This window comes from Mixophyes fleayi, chromosome 3 (assembly GCF_038048845.1).
Source record: "Mixophyes fleayi isolate aMixFle1 chromosome 3, aMixFle1.hap1, whole genome shotgun sequence".
Classification (NCBI taxonomy): Eukaryota; Metazoa; Chordata; class Amphibia; order Anura; family Limnodynastidae; genus Mixophyes; species Mixophyes fleayi.
The window spans coordinates 262748247-262764261 of record NC_134404.1 but is presented as its reverse complement, the minus strand read 5'-3'; the positions used below and the strand labels follow the sequence as shown (position 1 = coordinate 262764261).

At 39.4% G+C, this 16015-nt stretch overlaps 1 protein-coding gene across 4 annotated transcripts in view; it reads left to right on the top strand.

The window, feature by feature from the left end:
- CNST (consortin, connexin sorting protein) overlaps positions 1-16015 on the top strand; it is a 110111-nt gene that overhangs the window by 40799 nt on the left and 53297 nt on the right. For all 4 annotated transcript variants that reach the window (XM_075203533.1, XM_075203532.1, XM_075203534.1 and 1 more), the window contains one exon: positions 11866-12032. In XM_075203533.1, the coding sequence (XP_075059634.1) occupies positions 11866-12032 (167 nt within the window). The remainder of the gene's footprint in view (positions 1-11865; positions 12033-16015) is intronic.

Genomic DNA, 16015 nt, shown 5'->3' with positions numbered 1-16015 from the left:
CTACCTGGCTCTATCTACAGGCTTTTACTTACCCGCAGTGCTTGTGCGTTCCACTGAGAGGAAGTTCGGCATTTGGAATGCAAACTTGCGTTCCAAATGCCGAGCTTCCTGTTGGTGGAACGCACATGCATTCCGCCAACAGGCACATGCGTTCCACTGCGGGTAAGTAAAAGAGTCTCTCTTGTGCGAAAATAGCCTGTGTGTGTGTGTGTGTGTGTGTGTGTGATTGCTTGTTTGTTACCCCCCGGGCTTCTTGCCGTGTTTTTTCAAGAATGCACAAAGCTTGCTCTTCCTTTCTGTACTGCTGCCAGGGAATAGGAGAACACAGATAACCTTAATCTATAATATAATCATGCCTCTTTCCACCCCCTATGACTACTGCCTCCTCTCTCTACTTGTTTTGCTATCTATTTCAGCTACTTTTGCTCTCTCTCTCCCTCCATCTGTTTTCTTCCTTAAAATTTCTAACACCCAGTTTCTTTTTACTCTTTGCTCTATTTTTACAATTCTCATCCATATTTCTGGTTCAGTTTACCTCCCCTCACATTATGTTTGTCTTCTTGATCATTAAATGATGCTCCCCTTACTTTCCTTATTATCTCACTGTTTTACTCTTTTCTCATCTTCTTTTCTCTCAATTTCTCCTCTGCTTCATGCTTTTTCACTCCTTCTATCTCATCTTCCTTATACGATTCCACCATATTGGTTGTCACAGTTTTTCCTCACCTTTATCAGCAATGTGTGCTCTCTCTCATCATTCTTTGGTTCTCCCGTTCTACAACCCTCTCTCTGATTTTCCTCTTCTTCATCCTCCCTTATTCTCCACTTCAGCATATTCTCTCAAGTTCTTACCTTTCCCATTGTCTCACTGACTTCTCCAATTTTCCTCTCTGGTTCATTTCTTCCTTGTCCCCACTATGGTTCTCCTTCATTATCCTCTCTATTGTTCTTCCTTGCTCTCTCTCTCTCCTTACACAGTCTCTCTCATTCTTTGTCTTCTCTTCTTTTGATAACCTACCCCCCCCCCCCCCATATTAGGTTGACCACACCCACTTGACAAATGTCACTCCCACTTGGATAGGGGGCGCCGGTGACCTGTCTCGCCCAGGGCACTAAAATGGTGGCTGTTAAAGAAACACTTACTTCAACCAATATATAAATTCAACCAATATTTTTATTTAAATGCCAAAATTGCAAGAAACCACCAGGGAAAAAACAAAAATTCATTGTTCCAACTTTTCACTTGTTTTAAGTAAGGTGAATTCACCAGTGATGTTTAAAATGTGTGATGTAAAATGTAGAAAGGCCATTGAAATTAGAGATGAGCGCACTCGGATTTCTGATATCCGAGCCCACCCGAACGTTGCAGATCCGGGACAGATCCGGGTATTCCCGCCAATTGCAAAACTGAAACCGAGGCTCTGAGTCATAATCCCGCTGTCGGATCTCGCAATACTCTGATCCTATAAATTCCCCGCTAGTCGCCGTCATCTTCACTCGGGCATTGATCAGGGTAGAGGGAGGGTGTGTTAGGTGGTCCCCTGTCCTGCTATATCTCGTGCTGTTCAGTTCTGTGCTGTGCTCTGTGTTCTGCTCAGTCCAGTGGTGCTGTGTCCTGTGCTCTGTCCTTCTGAGTTCAGTGGTGCTGCTGGGTTCTGTGCTGTGTCCTGTTCAGTCCAGTGGTGCTGTGTCCTGTGCTCTGTCCTTCTAAGGGCATTGTTATTTCCCCATTATTCCCAAATTATAAAAAAATTCAAAAAAAGTTATAAAAAAAATTACAAAAAAGTAATTATAAAAATAAAAAAAAATATCCCAAAACAATCCTGCAGTATAAGTCCATTGGTACTGCTATATTACAAAGTTCACTGATTCAGCAGTATAAGTCCATTGGTACTGCAATATTACAAAGTTCACACATTCTGCAGTAGAAGTCCATTGGTACTGCAATATTACAAAGTTCACTCATTCTGCAGTATAAGTCCATTGGTACTGCAATATTACAAAGTTCACTCATTCTGCAATATAAGTCCAGTGGTACTGCTATATTACAAAGTTCACTGATTTTGCAGTATAAGTCCATTGTTGTTACTGCCATATTACAAATTTCACTGATTCTGCAATATAAGTCCAGTGGTACTGCTGTATAACTCCAGTCCAGTGGTACTCTCCTGTGCCGCATATAATTTTTAAAGGCTTTGCCGAGTGTGTGTGGCTTCGGGGTACACTCTCTTGTGCTACATATAATGCAGAACAAAAATTTGGAGGATAAAGTAGGGAAAGATCAAGACCCACTTCCTCCTAATGCTGAAGCTGCTGCCACTAGTCATGACATAGATGATGAAATGCCATCAACGTCGTCTGGCAAGCCCGATGCCCAATCTCCTAGTACAGGGTATGTAAAATCCAAAAAGCCCAAGTTCAGTAAAAGTAGCAAAAAGAGAAACTTAAAATCATCTGAGGAGAAACGTAAAGTTGCCAATATGCCATTTACGACACGCAGTGGCAAGGAACGGATTAGGCCCTGGCCCGTGTTCATGACTAGTGGTTCAGCTTCACCCAAGGAACTAAACCCTCCCCCCCCCCCCCCCCCTACAAAAAATTTAAGAGAGTTATGCTGTCAGCAACAACACAGCAAACAACTCTTGCCTTCTAAAGAAATTATCACAAGTCCCCAAGGCGAGTCCAAGGGTGTTGGTGGTTGCGAAGCCTGACCTTCCCATCACTGTACGGGAAGAGGTGGCTCCTTCCACCATTTGCTTGGGCCCTCTGCATATGCTGGAAGGATCACCCACAGTCCAGTTACAGATTTGGCTAATGAAGGTGTGAATGTTGTACATCGGTAGGAGGCTATTGATGTAGCTGGCGCTGAGGAGGATGTTGATGATTATGATGCAGACAGATACCAAATTGCCTTTCTCAATTTCTATTTATATTCTAGATTATATAACGGCTGAATAGTTTTCTATTTTACTCCTAGTGGAGAGGGGATCTGATGCAGACAGATACCAAATTGCCTTTGTCCATTTCTTTGTATATTTGAATTTCTAGTTCTACAGTCTAGGCAGGCTGCTTTTTTTATATTCAACTACAAATGTAGGGTTGGGGGGGCATAGATAGCCACCAAAGTAACGTGGTCCATTTAATCATTTAATTTCACTTTCTAGCTCCACAGTCTGTGCAACCTGCTTTTTTTTATTTTTAAAGTATTTACAAGCCTTGCAATCTAAATTAACAAGAGGTAGTGACGTGCTAGAACTCCACCCTCTATATGCTGCAGAGGATGGAGGAGCATCAAAGGGCCATTCAAGCCTACACAGCCACCTACGACATAGGAAAAGGAGTGGGGATGCGCCTGAGTCAAGCGCACTGGAGAATGATTTCCGTGTTGTGCAAGGTTCTGCAGCCATTTGAACTTGCCACACGAGAAGTCAGTTCCGACACTGCCAGCTTGAGTCAGGTGATTCCCCTGATCAGGCTTTTGCAGAAGCAGCTGGAGAAAGTGAGGGAGGAGCTGGTACACCATTGCGATTCCACCAAGCATGTAGCTCTTGTGAATGAAGCCCTTCGTACGCTTTGCCAGGATCCGAGGGTGGTCAGTCTTTTAAAGTCAGAGGAATACATTCTGGCCACCGTTCTCGATCCTCGGTTTAAAGCGTATGTTGTGTCTCTGTTTCCGGCGGACACAAGTCTACAGTGGTGGAAAGACTTGCTGGTCAGGAGATTGTCCTCTGAAGAGGACCGTGACATGCCAACAGCTCCACCCTCATTTTCATCACTGTTTGTGCAGTTCCAAAAAAGAGGAACTGCCATTTCTATTGCTACCTTCTTTCTTTCTGTATTTCCTGTGTCCTGTGGTCTGTTCTGCTAAGGGCATTGTTATTTCCAAGTTATCCAAAAGTTCTAAAAAACAAATTTAAATTTATAAAAAAAAAATATAAAAAATGAATTTAAAAAAAAATAAAAAAAATTAAAAATAAAAAATTTTCAAAAAATAATTGGAAAAAAATATTACAAAATTTTAAAAAATCTAGCTTGTACTGCTATTTAAAAGTCTAACTACGATCATTCACTGTTGCTGTACCCAAAAATAATAGGTACTGCTATTAAAGTACAGTCCAGTGGTACTCTCCTGTGCCGCAGATAATTTGTAAAAGCTTTGCCGAGTGTGTGTAGTTATGTATCACAGGTTTTAAGAAGAGGCACAAACAACACTGACAACCTGTTAGAGAAACTGAGGGAAATAATCTCTCTGTGGCTCACCCCACTTAAACTCTCCTGGGGATTCGAACAACTGCCATTTCTATTACTGCCTTCTTTCTTTCTCTATTTAAAAAAATAAATAAATAACTGCCATTTCTAGTACTACCTTCTTTCTTTCTTTCTATATTTAAAAAAAAACAAAAACCTGTCATTTCTATTACTACGTTAATTGTTTGTGCAGTCACAAAAAAGAGGAACTGCGCCCTTAACTGCTATGTTGGTTTTAGACGTCCATCCGGTGTCCGCCATCTGTGCACTGGAATTCAGACCAGTTCACGGTTTTATTCTTATATTGTGGCCCCGGTACCAAATTGGGTACCGGGGCCACTCCACTACGCATTCCAGATACTTTTTTGGTGGAATTCTGACCAGTTGAGGTTTTTTTTATTATATTGTGGGGACCACTCCACTATGCAGTCCAGATACTTTTTTGGTTGAATTCAGACCAGTTGAGGGATTTTTTATTATATTGTGGGGACCACTCCACTACGCAGTCCAGATACTTGTTTGGTGGAATTCAGAACAATTGAGGTTTTTTTTATTATATTGTGGCCCCGGTATCAAATTGGGTACCGGGTCCACTCCACTACGCAGTCCAGATACTTGTTTGGTGGAATTCAGAGCAATTGTTTTTTTTTTATTATATTGTGGGGACCACTCCACTACGCAATCCAGATACTTTTTTGGTGGAATTCAGACCAGTTGAGGGTTTTTTTATTATATTGTGGGGCCCACTCCACTACACAGTCCAGATACTTTTTTGGTGGAATTCAGACCAGCTGAGGGATTTTTTTATTATATTGTGGGGACCACTCCACTACGCAGTCCAGATACTTTTTTGGTGGAATTGAGACCAGTTGAGGGTGATATATTGTGGCCCCGGTGTCAAATTGGGTACCGGGACCACTCCACTATGCAGTCCAGAAAGCTACCTCGGTGAAACTTTTTGGACTAAAAACAATATTGTGAGGTGTGAGGGTGTTCAGAATAGACTGGAAATTAGTGGAAATGATTGTTATTGAATGTTATTGAGGTTAATAATAGCGTAGGAGTGAAAATAAGCCCAAAAACTTGATTTTTGAACTTTTTATGCTTTTTTCAAAATAAATCCGAATCCAAAACCTTAAATCCAAACCAAAACCTTTCGACAGGTGTTTTGCAAAACAAATCCGAACCCAAAACATCAAGCAAATCCGAACCCAAAACACGAGACACCAAAAGTGGCCGGTGCACATCCCTAATTGAAGTTAATGGGAAAATCTTTGTCTAAGAAGCTCGTCGATACTAGTCAAATGGCCTGGTTATAAAATTTTCTGACATTTTGACATCCAGCAGAAGTTGCCACGTTTAGCTCGGATGATCCTGATTTTGTTTTTTGTGTGTGTGTGTGTTGTTATGTGCGTATTGTCGCTATCCAATAACGATTGTCGAACCTCGATTTGTGTTTCAAACGCACAAAGATTTATTCGCAATAAGTAGAATAATATGCTCAAGCGAAGTAATAGTAAATACAGCCGTTACTTATCGCAGGTGCTCTGGATCCAGTGCAGTCATTCAATCCTGAAGTCTGGGGACAAGATGTCTGCATACTGGATCACAAGCTGCTGCTTATATACACAATCAAATACAGTAATACAATGGAGATGGTATAGCTTGCATCTATTGGTCCAGGTCTCAGGAATGTCCAAGGGGTTGTCAATCATTGGCTGGTTCATCCTAAGGAATCCAAAGGAGGGGGGTCATCTCTGCAGGGGGTATGCTCTGCTCTTCCCGCCAAGATTCCTTAGTCTTAAGTAGTTCATAATTCCCTATCATTCATAACTTGTGTATGCACTCTGCGATTCCCTCGCAGAGTGAACAAAACAGTAGGATATGTAACAAGGTTCATTATGATACCACTCATGATGTTATTCCTTCAACCCGTTCCGTGTATTTCACTAATATGCATGTAACTCTGATATAACATATAAATACTACTATATTTCGACATAACTGACTGAAGTATGCGTGTTTGTGCGAATGTATGGTAAAAGACCAATTACTGTTGCTGCCACGTGTAGTGGATGCGTACGCCCTTTCACGCCATAGCGTGCCCTTGTACGTCGATGCGTACCATACACATCTTTTCAGACAAAGACAACTAAGTTTGCTAGACTTTAATTGATATGACTTTATCCAATTTGCTGACTTCGACAGTGTGTTATTTAAACGAGCGGCCTATTCATTTGTTAATACTGTGTGATTATGTTCTTGTGATTATATTGCATCCACTGCAATTATATTATAATTCGTTAGTTAGTAGTAATCTTTCAATATTGAGCATAAGAAATAAATTAAACTTTTGGTTAAGACTTTTAAATCTCTTTTGATGTTGAAAAAAGTTTACGCTGCTGGGGTTCTATGGGAACACACAAAATCTCATATATATTTTTTTTTAACGAATAACATTTTTATTGTTTTTTTTAAAAAAAAAAATCAAAAAGGGGGTACAGAAGAAAGAAAAGGGGGAAGGGTACATAAAGGGGGATGGAACACAATGCTCCCGAAAGCATACAGAAACAAAACCATGCATATCTGACTATTTGGCATATACCAAAAATCTCATGTTTTATATTTAATTTTTATTGTGAGTGTTTCTTTGATCTTATTTTTGGGTGTTATATGAATAATAAGAATTTGTCCATATTCCTTTCTCATCCCTTATATGATAAAATGCACTGAATTTAATTCATTGTGATAGGTGTGCCTCTCACAAGTAGTATTTTCTTTTTTTTTTTTTGTTATTATGAGCACACAAAAAAACAAGATCATTTGGAACAGTGCCGTAACTAGAAATTTTGGTGCCCTGGGCGAGACAGGGCACTGGCGCCCCCCATCTAAGTGGGAGTGGCATGTGACAAGTGGGTGTGGTCAACCTGGTGTGGGTGTGGCTAGCACTTTACTGAAAGAATTCTATATATATATATATATATATATATATATATATATATATGCACACACGCAGAGAGAGAGAGAGAGAGAGACACACACACACACACACAGGATATGAAGCACTCACAAGACCTGAATAATGTACAGAGTATATAAAAATCAGTTTTTACAATATTCATGTAACCTCCAGGTGTTCACCACTAATTCAGAGTGTAATCTGTAAACAAGAAATGTTGGCAAATACTGAGACCCCACACCTTTCAATTTAATGAAACCTCAACATACAGCATCTACATAATATAGCTAGGAACAACTTAAATCTATGACCATTTTTGATCAATTATTACATATTTTAATGTATCTGTATTAATATTGTGTCCATTTCCCTCTTTGTAACCCTTCCTATACTTCCTCATTGATGTACTAGTCCCCTTCTATTTTTTGAAAAATAAGGCTAGACCTCTTGTGCCACTGCTTAGCTCATTAATAATTGACAGAATAAAGAACAGTTGTGTGCAACAAATAAAATGTACTGACCTGACTGCTCCAAGCACAGTACAGATTGCAGAGTAGACTCCAGTTGGGGTTAAGCATGCAGTGAAGTATTCTGAACTGGGCCATTCTTACTGCGCAGCGTGCACCTCTGACAGCTTGTGGCATATTTGATAACGTCAAGAGAGAGAGAGATACTTACAACAGTTGGACGCTTCAGCCCTTAAGTCCGTCCCGCAGTGGAACGCATGTGCGTTCCACTGACAGGAAGTTCGGCATTTGGAACGCATATGCGTTCCACTGCGGGACGGACTTAAGGGCTGAAGCATCCAACTGTTGTAAGTATCTCTCTCTCTCTCTCTCTCTCTCTCTCTTAGGGCTGAAGCTATGGAGGCAGGTAGCGGGCGGCTGCTGCGCCCCCATGGCATTGCGCCCGGGGCGACGGCACCGCCCTCGTTACGGCACTGATTTGGAACACATCTCACACTTCAATCATGTTGTCCACATGTCAGTGGTTTTATTAACTAGCTCATTTGGCTATAAATGCTAAAACTCCATTCATGAAGATTTACTCATTTATTTCAATGCAATGGAGTTTTTAGTGCACATATGAAAACCTGGTAATCCCAATGCTTTGTACAGTACATGCGTAACATTTTTTTTTTAAGTATCACTAAGTTTATCTAGTTTATCTAATTTTCGTTTCTGAGTCCAGCGAGTTCATTGCTATTGATTTCCAGGATCAATTTCCAAGTTTCCAAGAATCTATAGATCATTCTTGCCAACTCTCCCGGAATGTCCGGGAGACTCCCACATTTTGCGAGAGTCTCCCGGACTCCCGGGCGAGTGTGGCAATCTCCCGAATTCTGCCCACTTCCTAGTGAAGTGGGCAGAATTAGATCCCAAACGCCGCAATTCCCGATGAATCAATTTGCGTCATGACGTCACAGGGGGCGGGGCCAAATTGACGCGATTTTTGGCCACCCCGCCCCCTCACACCCACCTCCACTGGCTAGCTCCCGGAAGGGAGCTGAAGAAAGTAGGTAAGTATGCTATAGATTCACCATTCTATTCTTATCACTGAAAGATCAGTAATTTCGGTAACTAGAGATTTTCTTATTTATTTTGCTTTGGAAGTTTAGAAAGCTGTTGATTTGATACTTAATTGATTCGGAGATCTGGAAATCACCTACAAAAAAATGGCAATTTTTATCACTTTTTCTACAAATTGACCTTTAATATATGCCCTACCCCCATCTGTAACTAAATATTTTCTTCAATATGTGCTTATAGATGTACTTAGAACGTTTTTTTAAATTGAACCTTATACTTTCATCATGGGATTGTGCTTTGTAGGTTTAAATGTAATTGTGTGTGTGTGTATGTGTGTGATTCAGCCAATGTGTTGCACTGTTTTCTTTAATATGACAGACGGCAATGTTTAATTTGCTAATCATTTTATTTGAATCTTCAATTTAGGACTTTTAATAAAGGTGGGCCTGATTCATTAAGGATCTTAACTTAATAAACTTCTTATTTCAGTCTCCTGGACAAAACCATGTTACAATGCAATGGGTGCAAATAAGTATTCTGTTTTGCACATAAGTTAAATACTGACTGTTTTTTCATGTAGCACACAAATATCAACTTTAAATTTCAGTGTACAAATAAGCTATCAAGTATTTGTGTGCTACATGAAAAAATAGTCAGTATTTAACTTATGTGCAAAACAGAATACTAATTTGCACCCCTTGCATTGTAACATGGTTTTGTCCAGGAGACTGAAATAAGATACCTCTTCATTTAAGATCCTTAATGAATCAGGCCCGGTAACTGTAAAACCTTTTCTTTTAAATTAATAAATATCCGAGCAATTTGCACACTCATTTATACTCCAATAATGGATGTTTTTTTAAAATAGATATTTGCCTATCAGTCCGTAGATCAGCTATCCACCAGCTATGTGCTCCAGGCTGTTTTGACATGATTTGATGGGTATGTAAAACTGTTTCCATGGAGTGCTTTCACCTCTGTACAATGTAGCACTACAACGCTATAATGTACTATCGCATATAGCATGTTATAGTGTATCAGAGAGGCAGGAGAGCTGAATGAAACACAGGCCGGCAGACTGATTAAATGGTTTCCATGTAGGGTTGTAGCAGGGTTTAAATCCACACTGTAATCACAGGTGGGGTAAGTGTTGAATTAAAAAAAAAAAAAAAGCCATTAAGGGTTGATGTTACAATGCTTATGGTTAGAGAAGATTTAATAATTTAGATGAAAAGCCTGGGCTGCTTCCCACCATTAACAGGGAAACCCACAGTGTGAACCACTATTGGGAAAATCAGTTTAGTAAGTTCATACAATAAATACATGATTTTTTGAAAATAAACTTTCTTTGAAATAAAAAAATCCCAAGTTAGTGATAATAAAAAATCTTGTTTTCCAGTCAAGTTAGTCATGTTGTAAAATGTTCCATATTTGTAATCCACTGGGGCAATTTTGCTCCTGTTATTCAAAGGAAAAAGTCTAAGTTTATAATTCAAACACAGTATATTATTTTTATAATCCATTTGAAAATCTTCTTCTTTTAATCCAATGGATATATAGTAGGCAGCACAGTGGCACAATGGATAGCATTGCTGTCTCACAGCACTGGGTTCATGGGTTTGATTCCACCCAAAGGTCCTGTCCATGTTCAAAGACTTACAGGTAGGTTAATTGGCTTCTAACAGAATTAACCTATAGACTGTAAGCTCCACTGGTGCAGGGACTGATGTGAGTAGTTAAATATTCTCTGTAGAGCACTGCGTCATGTAGGAGCTATATAACAAACTGTTAAGAAATAAAAATATAAGTCACAGTGTTTAAACGCCAGTGGGAATTAACCCTCAGCTTGTCCGCTCTCAACCTTGTCCAATCTAGTATTCTGCCAAGCATTAGGGCATCATAATAAGTTTCAAAGTGAGGAAGCTGGAGATCACCCAGCTGTCTACGTCTGAATAAAATGTCATGCTTAAAGCAAGGTTTACTTCAAGCCCAAACAAGGGTGTAAAAAAGTGGAGATGTTGCCTATAGCAACCAATCATATTCTAGCTGCCATTTTGTACAATGTACTAGATAAATGGTAACTAGAATCTGATTGGTTGCTGTAGGCAGCATCTCTAATTTTTCAAACCCGCAGTTTAGTGAATATACCCCAAAGTCTCTAATCAGTCGGTTCAAATTTAAAAACCACTTGCTAGGAATATAGATTGGTAAGATTTGCAAAAGATACAGAATACACAGGAGAATATTCATTTTAATAACATTAGCCCTGCTTATCGAGAATAAATTCTTGCTTCACCACTCTCTCAGCTCCTTTTGTAACTTGTTAAAGATGGGTTGAAAATTAACACCAGAAGTGTGTCCTTATGCAGACAAGTACAAGCTTTTATATCTTTTAACAAAATATGTTACACTGTATAATGATCTTTACTCATATTTACAGTTTCCTAATATGGTAAACAAGTATTTAGTTGACATTGGCTACCGTGAGATTAAAAGACAAACAAACCCATCATGCATCAACATTGTTGAATGCATATGTGGTGACATTGTAAATCTCACTTCACCTGATTTATCATGACCTTTCTCATTGTCCTTTATTAAGTTTGTCTCCCCCTAAGGGGGCGATTCAGTTAGCTGCGAGGTGTCCCCGGAACTTCTGCGAGACACCTCGTAGCGGAGATTGGACAGAAATCTTTGCTCATCTTTCATCGGACCCCATAGACGTGGGAAAATCAACGGAGATTGCTACCGTAATTGCCAGCATTGTGCGCTGCTCCATGTCAGCACCCTACATCGCCGGCTATTGAATCTCCCTCTTAAGAAAGCCTCTGTTCAGACCAGATCATCTTTTAATCCTTCCTGCTAATTCTGAAGATAACGAAATTGGACACTTGTTTACTTCTCTAAAATATAAGTATATTGTATTGATACAATATTAACTATAATCAGTCAATATTGTGTCAATCAGGTTGGCTTCCACATCACCTGTTTGTGCTGAATACTGTATAATTAGACATTAATGTACGTTTATTGTGCTTTACACTTACTGATGTAAGGCCTCATTATGTTAAATTTAATTTTATATGAATATTTCTGTGGTCTAATCCTTAGCTGATGTATCTGTTTCAGATGACAGGAAATGCTCAGCCGCCTCTCATGAACTGGCCACACCTGGGTCTATGGTTAGCCTTGAACACAGGACTCAGAAGCAACTTCGAGACTCTCTCTTTTCCCTCATCCAAGAAGGGTTTGAACAGACTGATAATGTCAGAATGCTTCCTACGTGCCTTCATCAGGTAGGGAGTTGGTACATAATCTTTAGAGTGTTAATGTTCATTGGAGAGGATTTTGCAACAGATAAAAAAAAATCTAACTTTTCTGCTATGTTTGGAGTTGTGGAATATTATAATTTGGGGATAAATGGTTGGAACTAAAGAATTGTTAATTCTGCATGAAAAAACCCAAACATATTTACCTCCCTAGAAATAAAGTATAAGGAAATTGCGCTCAATTGTCTTGATGTCAGGTGGTGATATATATGATATGGTAAAAATGTGCAGATAGTAAATGAATAAAAACACATTTAATGGACTACACAATAGTAAAACAATCCAGTTAGCAGCAACAGATCAAATAATTCAAGGAATAAATGAACAATAATCAGCGATAAAAACAAAAACAGAAACAAAAAAATAAAATATAATAAAAATAAAAGTGAGCCACTGATTGTCCCAAACCAATCAATGTGAAGTCAATCAAAACAAAGTCCAAAGCATCACTTGGACGAAGCAGTAAAAAAAATGTGATGCAATTGTCCCATAGGAATATGATGAGTTCTTTAGAGCCCAAAACAATGACAGGGCAGCGGGGTCCAATATGTAATAATTCTACCAACCTCAATTCGGCCGTCAGAGCGAGCGGAATCCAGCCTGAAGTCCAGTTGTTAAGTGGTGCAGGGATCCCTGTCAGTTTGCAGCGCTAGCAACGTGCCTGCAGATAATAGGTTGCCGACAGGCGGGGGGGAGAGATGGCGTGCGTTCCACAGTGGAACGCACTTGACTTCCGGGTACCGTTACTTCCGGATGACGTCAATCGTGTAGGCGTGACCCAACTCGTTTCATTCGCTTAGGCGAATTTCTTCAGGGGTGAACCAGTGTCAGACTGGTGTGCATATTTATATGGTTGCTAATAAATAAATGGATATTGACCATAACGATCTTGAAGGGGGAAAAAAAGGGACTTATACATGAGATAAATAAATACATGTCCCTTTGAATTATATTCTATAGGTTGCAGAAAAAATAAAAATAAATATATATATATATATATATATATATATATATATATATATATATATATATATTCCTATTGCACCTAAATCCATTTATCGGGTCATCACGAAATTCAAGGAGAGAGGTTCAATAGTTGTGAAGAAGCCTTTAGGGTGCCCAAGGAAGTCCAGCGAGCGTCAGGACCGTTTCCTAAAGTTGATTCAGCTGTGAGATCGGGGCACATCCAGTGCAAAGCTTGCTCAGGAATGGCCGCAGGCTGGTGTGAGTGCATCTGCACGCACAGTGAAGCAAAGACTTTTGGAGGATGGCCTGGTGTCAAGAAGGCCAGCAAAGAAGCCACTTCTCTCCAGGAAAAACATCAGGGACAGACTGATATTCTGCAAAAGGTACAGGGATTGGACTGCTGATGACTGTGGCAGTCATTTTCTCTGATGAATCCCCTTTCAGATTGTTTGGGGCATCTGGAAAAACGCTTGTCAGGAGAAGGGAAGGTGAGCGCTACCATCAGTCCTGTGTCATGCCAACAGTAAAGCATCTTGAGACCATTTATGTGTGGGGTTGCTTTTCAGCCAAGGGAGGGGGCTCACTCACAATTTTGCCAAAGAACACAGCCATGAATAAAGAATGGTACCAAAACATCTTCCAAGAGCAACTTTTCCCAACCATCCAAGAACAGTTTGGTGAGGAATAATGCCTTTTTCAGCATGATGGAGCACCTTGCCACAAGGCAAAAGTGATAACTAAGTGGCTCGGGGATCAAAACATCGAAATTTTGGGCCCATGAACAGGAAACTCCCCAGACCTTAATCCCATTGAGAACTTGTGGTCAATCCTCAAGAGGCGGGTGGACGAACAAAAACCCACAAATTCTGATAAACTCCAAGCATTAATTAGGCATGAATGGGCGGCCATCAGTCAGTGTGTGTCCTAGAAGTTGATTGACAGCATGCCAGGGCAAATTGCAGAGGTCTTTAAAAAGGGAGGGTCAACACTGCAAATATTGCATAAACTTAATGTAATTGTCAATAAAAGCCATTGACACTTATGAAATGCTTGTAATTTTACATTAGTATACCATAGCAACATCTGACAAAAGGGTGTAAAAACACTGAGGCAGCAAACTTTGTGAAAACCAATACTTGTGTTATTCTCAAAACTTTTGGCCACGACTGTACATTCAGAAACACCCAAACCAATTTACCTGCAGCAAGTGTGTACAAGTAATTGCACAGTGGAAAATTTCTGCTGCTAAAAATGATGAAATAGTTGCTTGTTATTTCTATGTCAAATTGTTTTTGTTTTATTTTTTAGACAATTACAATTGTGTGGTAAGTTGTATAGCATTACATTTATATGGTAATTTGATAGACTAGCATTTCTCTTTATTCTCTAATATTAAATAACAAGTAACTCTGGCTTTGATATGATTTTGTGTACTGAAGGCTGCTACATTTAAGTAAGAATAAAACAATGTCCCTCCGCTTGCTTTTAATGGGGCTCATGTTAAGTTGAACGCAAATTGCAGTTCTGACACATAATAAACTTTTATAGTTCTGGGCAAGCGCACAAGGTACTAGATCCGAAAATACTGGTTTGTGAGCATGCTCAGATGTAAAAAAGTGTATTATTAATTTGCATTCAACTTAGCATGAGCCCTAATGTATTCTACAATATACATATGTTCAGTAAAAGGTGATCAGTCATTGGTAATAAATCAAAACTATTCTTCTGATTGCATGGACAGCGAAAATGGATCTAGTGATTCCATGCCAAGCTAACATTTCCACATTGCACCCACTGAAAGGCTTATGGCCTGTAATGTCGCTATTCACAGACCATACTGTGCAATGCTGTTCTGTATGTGACAAGTCCATCTTATACTACACAGGAATTTGAATGCAGATAAGTGATGAATCAGGGGGGCTAACTGTATGTCAATCTAAACCAAAGAACCTTTCATTTTTCATAACCATCAGGGCTGTATTTAAATTTTGTGCTTCCCTAAGCAATCCTGAGGGCTGTCTCCATGTTGCAGATCAGTGAAGCCTTGTCTCCACCCCTTTCTCTCTCCCAATGTGCCATATGATTAGCACAACTTAAGTAAAATCAAACTCTGAGGCGTATATTTACTAAACTGCGGGTCTGAAAAAGTGGAGATGTTACCTATAGCAACCAATCAGATTCTAGCTGTCATTTTGTATAATGTACTAAATAAATGATAACTAGAATCTGATTGGTTGCTATAGGCAACATCTCCACTTTTTCAAACTTGCAGTTTAGTAAATATACCCCTGAGACTCCTAGAGAAATAGAGATTTGTACTCGTCCATGAGAGCTGGACTGGAACAAAAATCAATTCTGTGGAGTATTAAACACTTTCCGAGCGAGCAATAGTTTAGCATTCAGTACCCCATACAGAGTTTCATAAATGTTCTGTACATTATTTATAAACTCACATAGCAATATAGTAAATAATGCACTTCATGCATTTACAATCAATAATTTATTTACCCCCTTACTAAGAACATCCACATAACTTCCATCAATCTGTTAATTACTTTCTTTAGATTTAAGTATTTCAAATCTCATTGTGAACTTTTGCTACCCATACCTAGACGATTAAAGCACCATATATTTTATTAAACAATAAATTGTATGGATTACCAATAAAACTCGAGCCCATTCCATATTTACAAATGCCTGATAAGCAGAAAGTATGGAACGTGTGTGTTGTGTATCTGTTTCCTAACAATACAGTCACCGGAACAACTGTTCCTTCTATCTTCACTGATTGTTGACCCTTCTTTGTCTCTAACATCAGGTCTAGGTCATAACATACCTTATTCACTGTTCATATGTTAGAAATACCACAGGGTTCCTTATCTTTTATCCTCAATGCTTTAACTTGTCACTCTGCCACCCCCTTGTGGATGAAATGGGAGAATCTCTGACTAGTTGCAGGAAAGAGAACTCTCTAGGGGGTATAT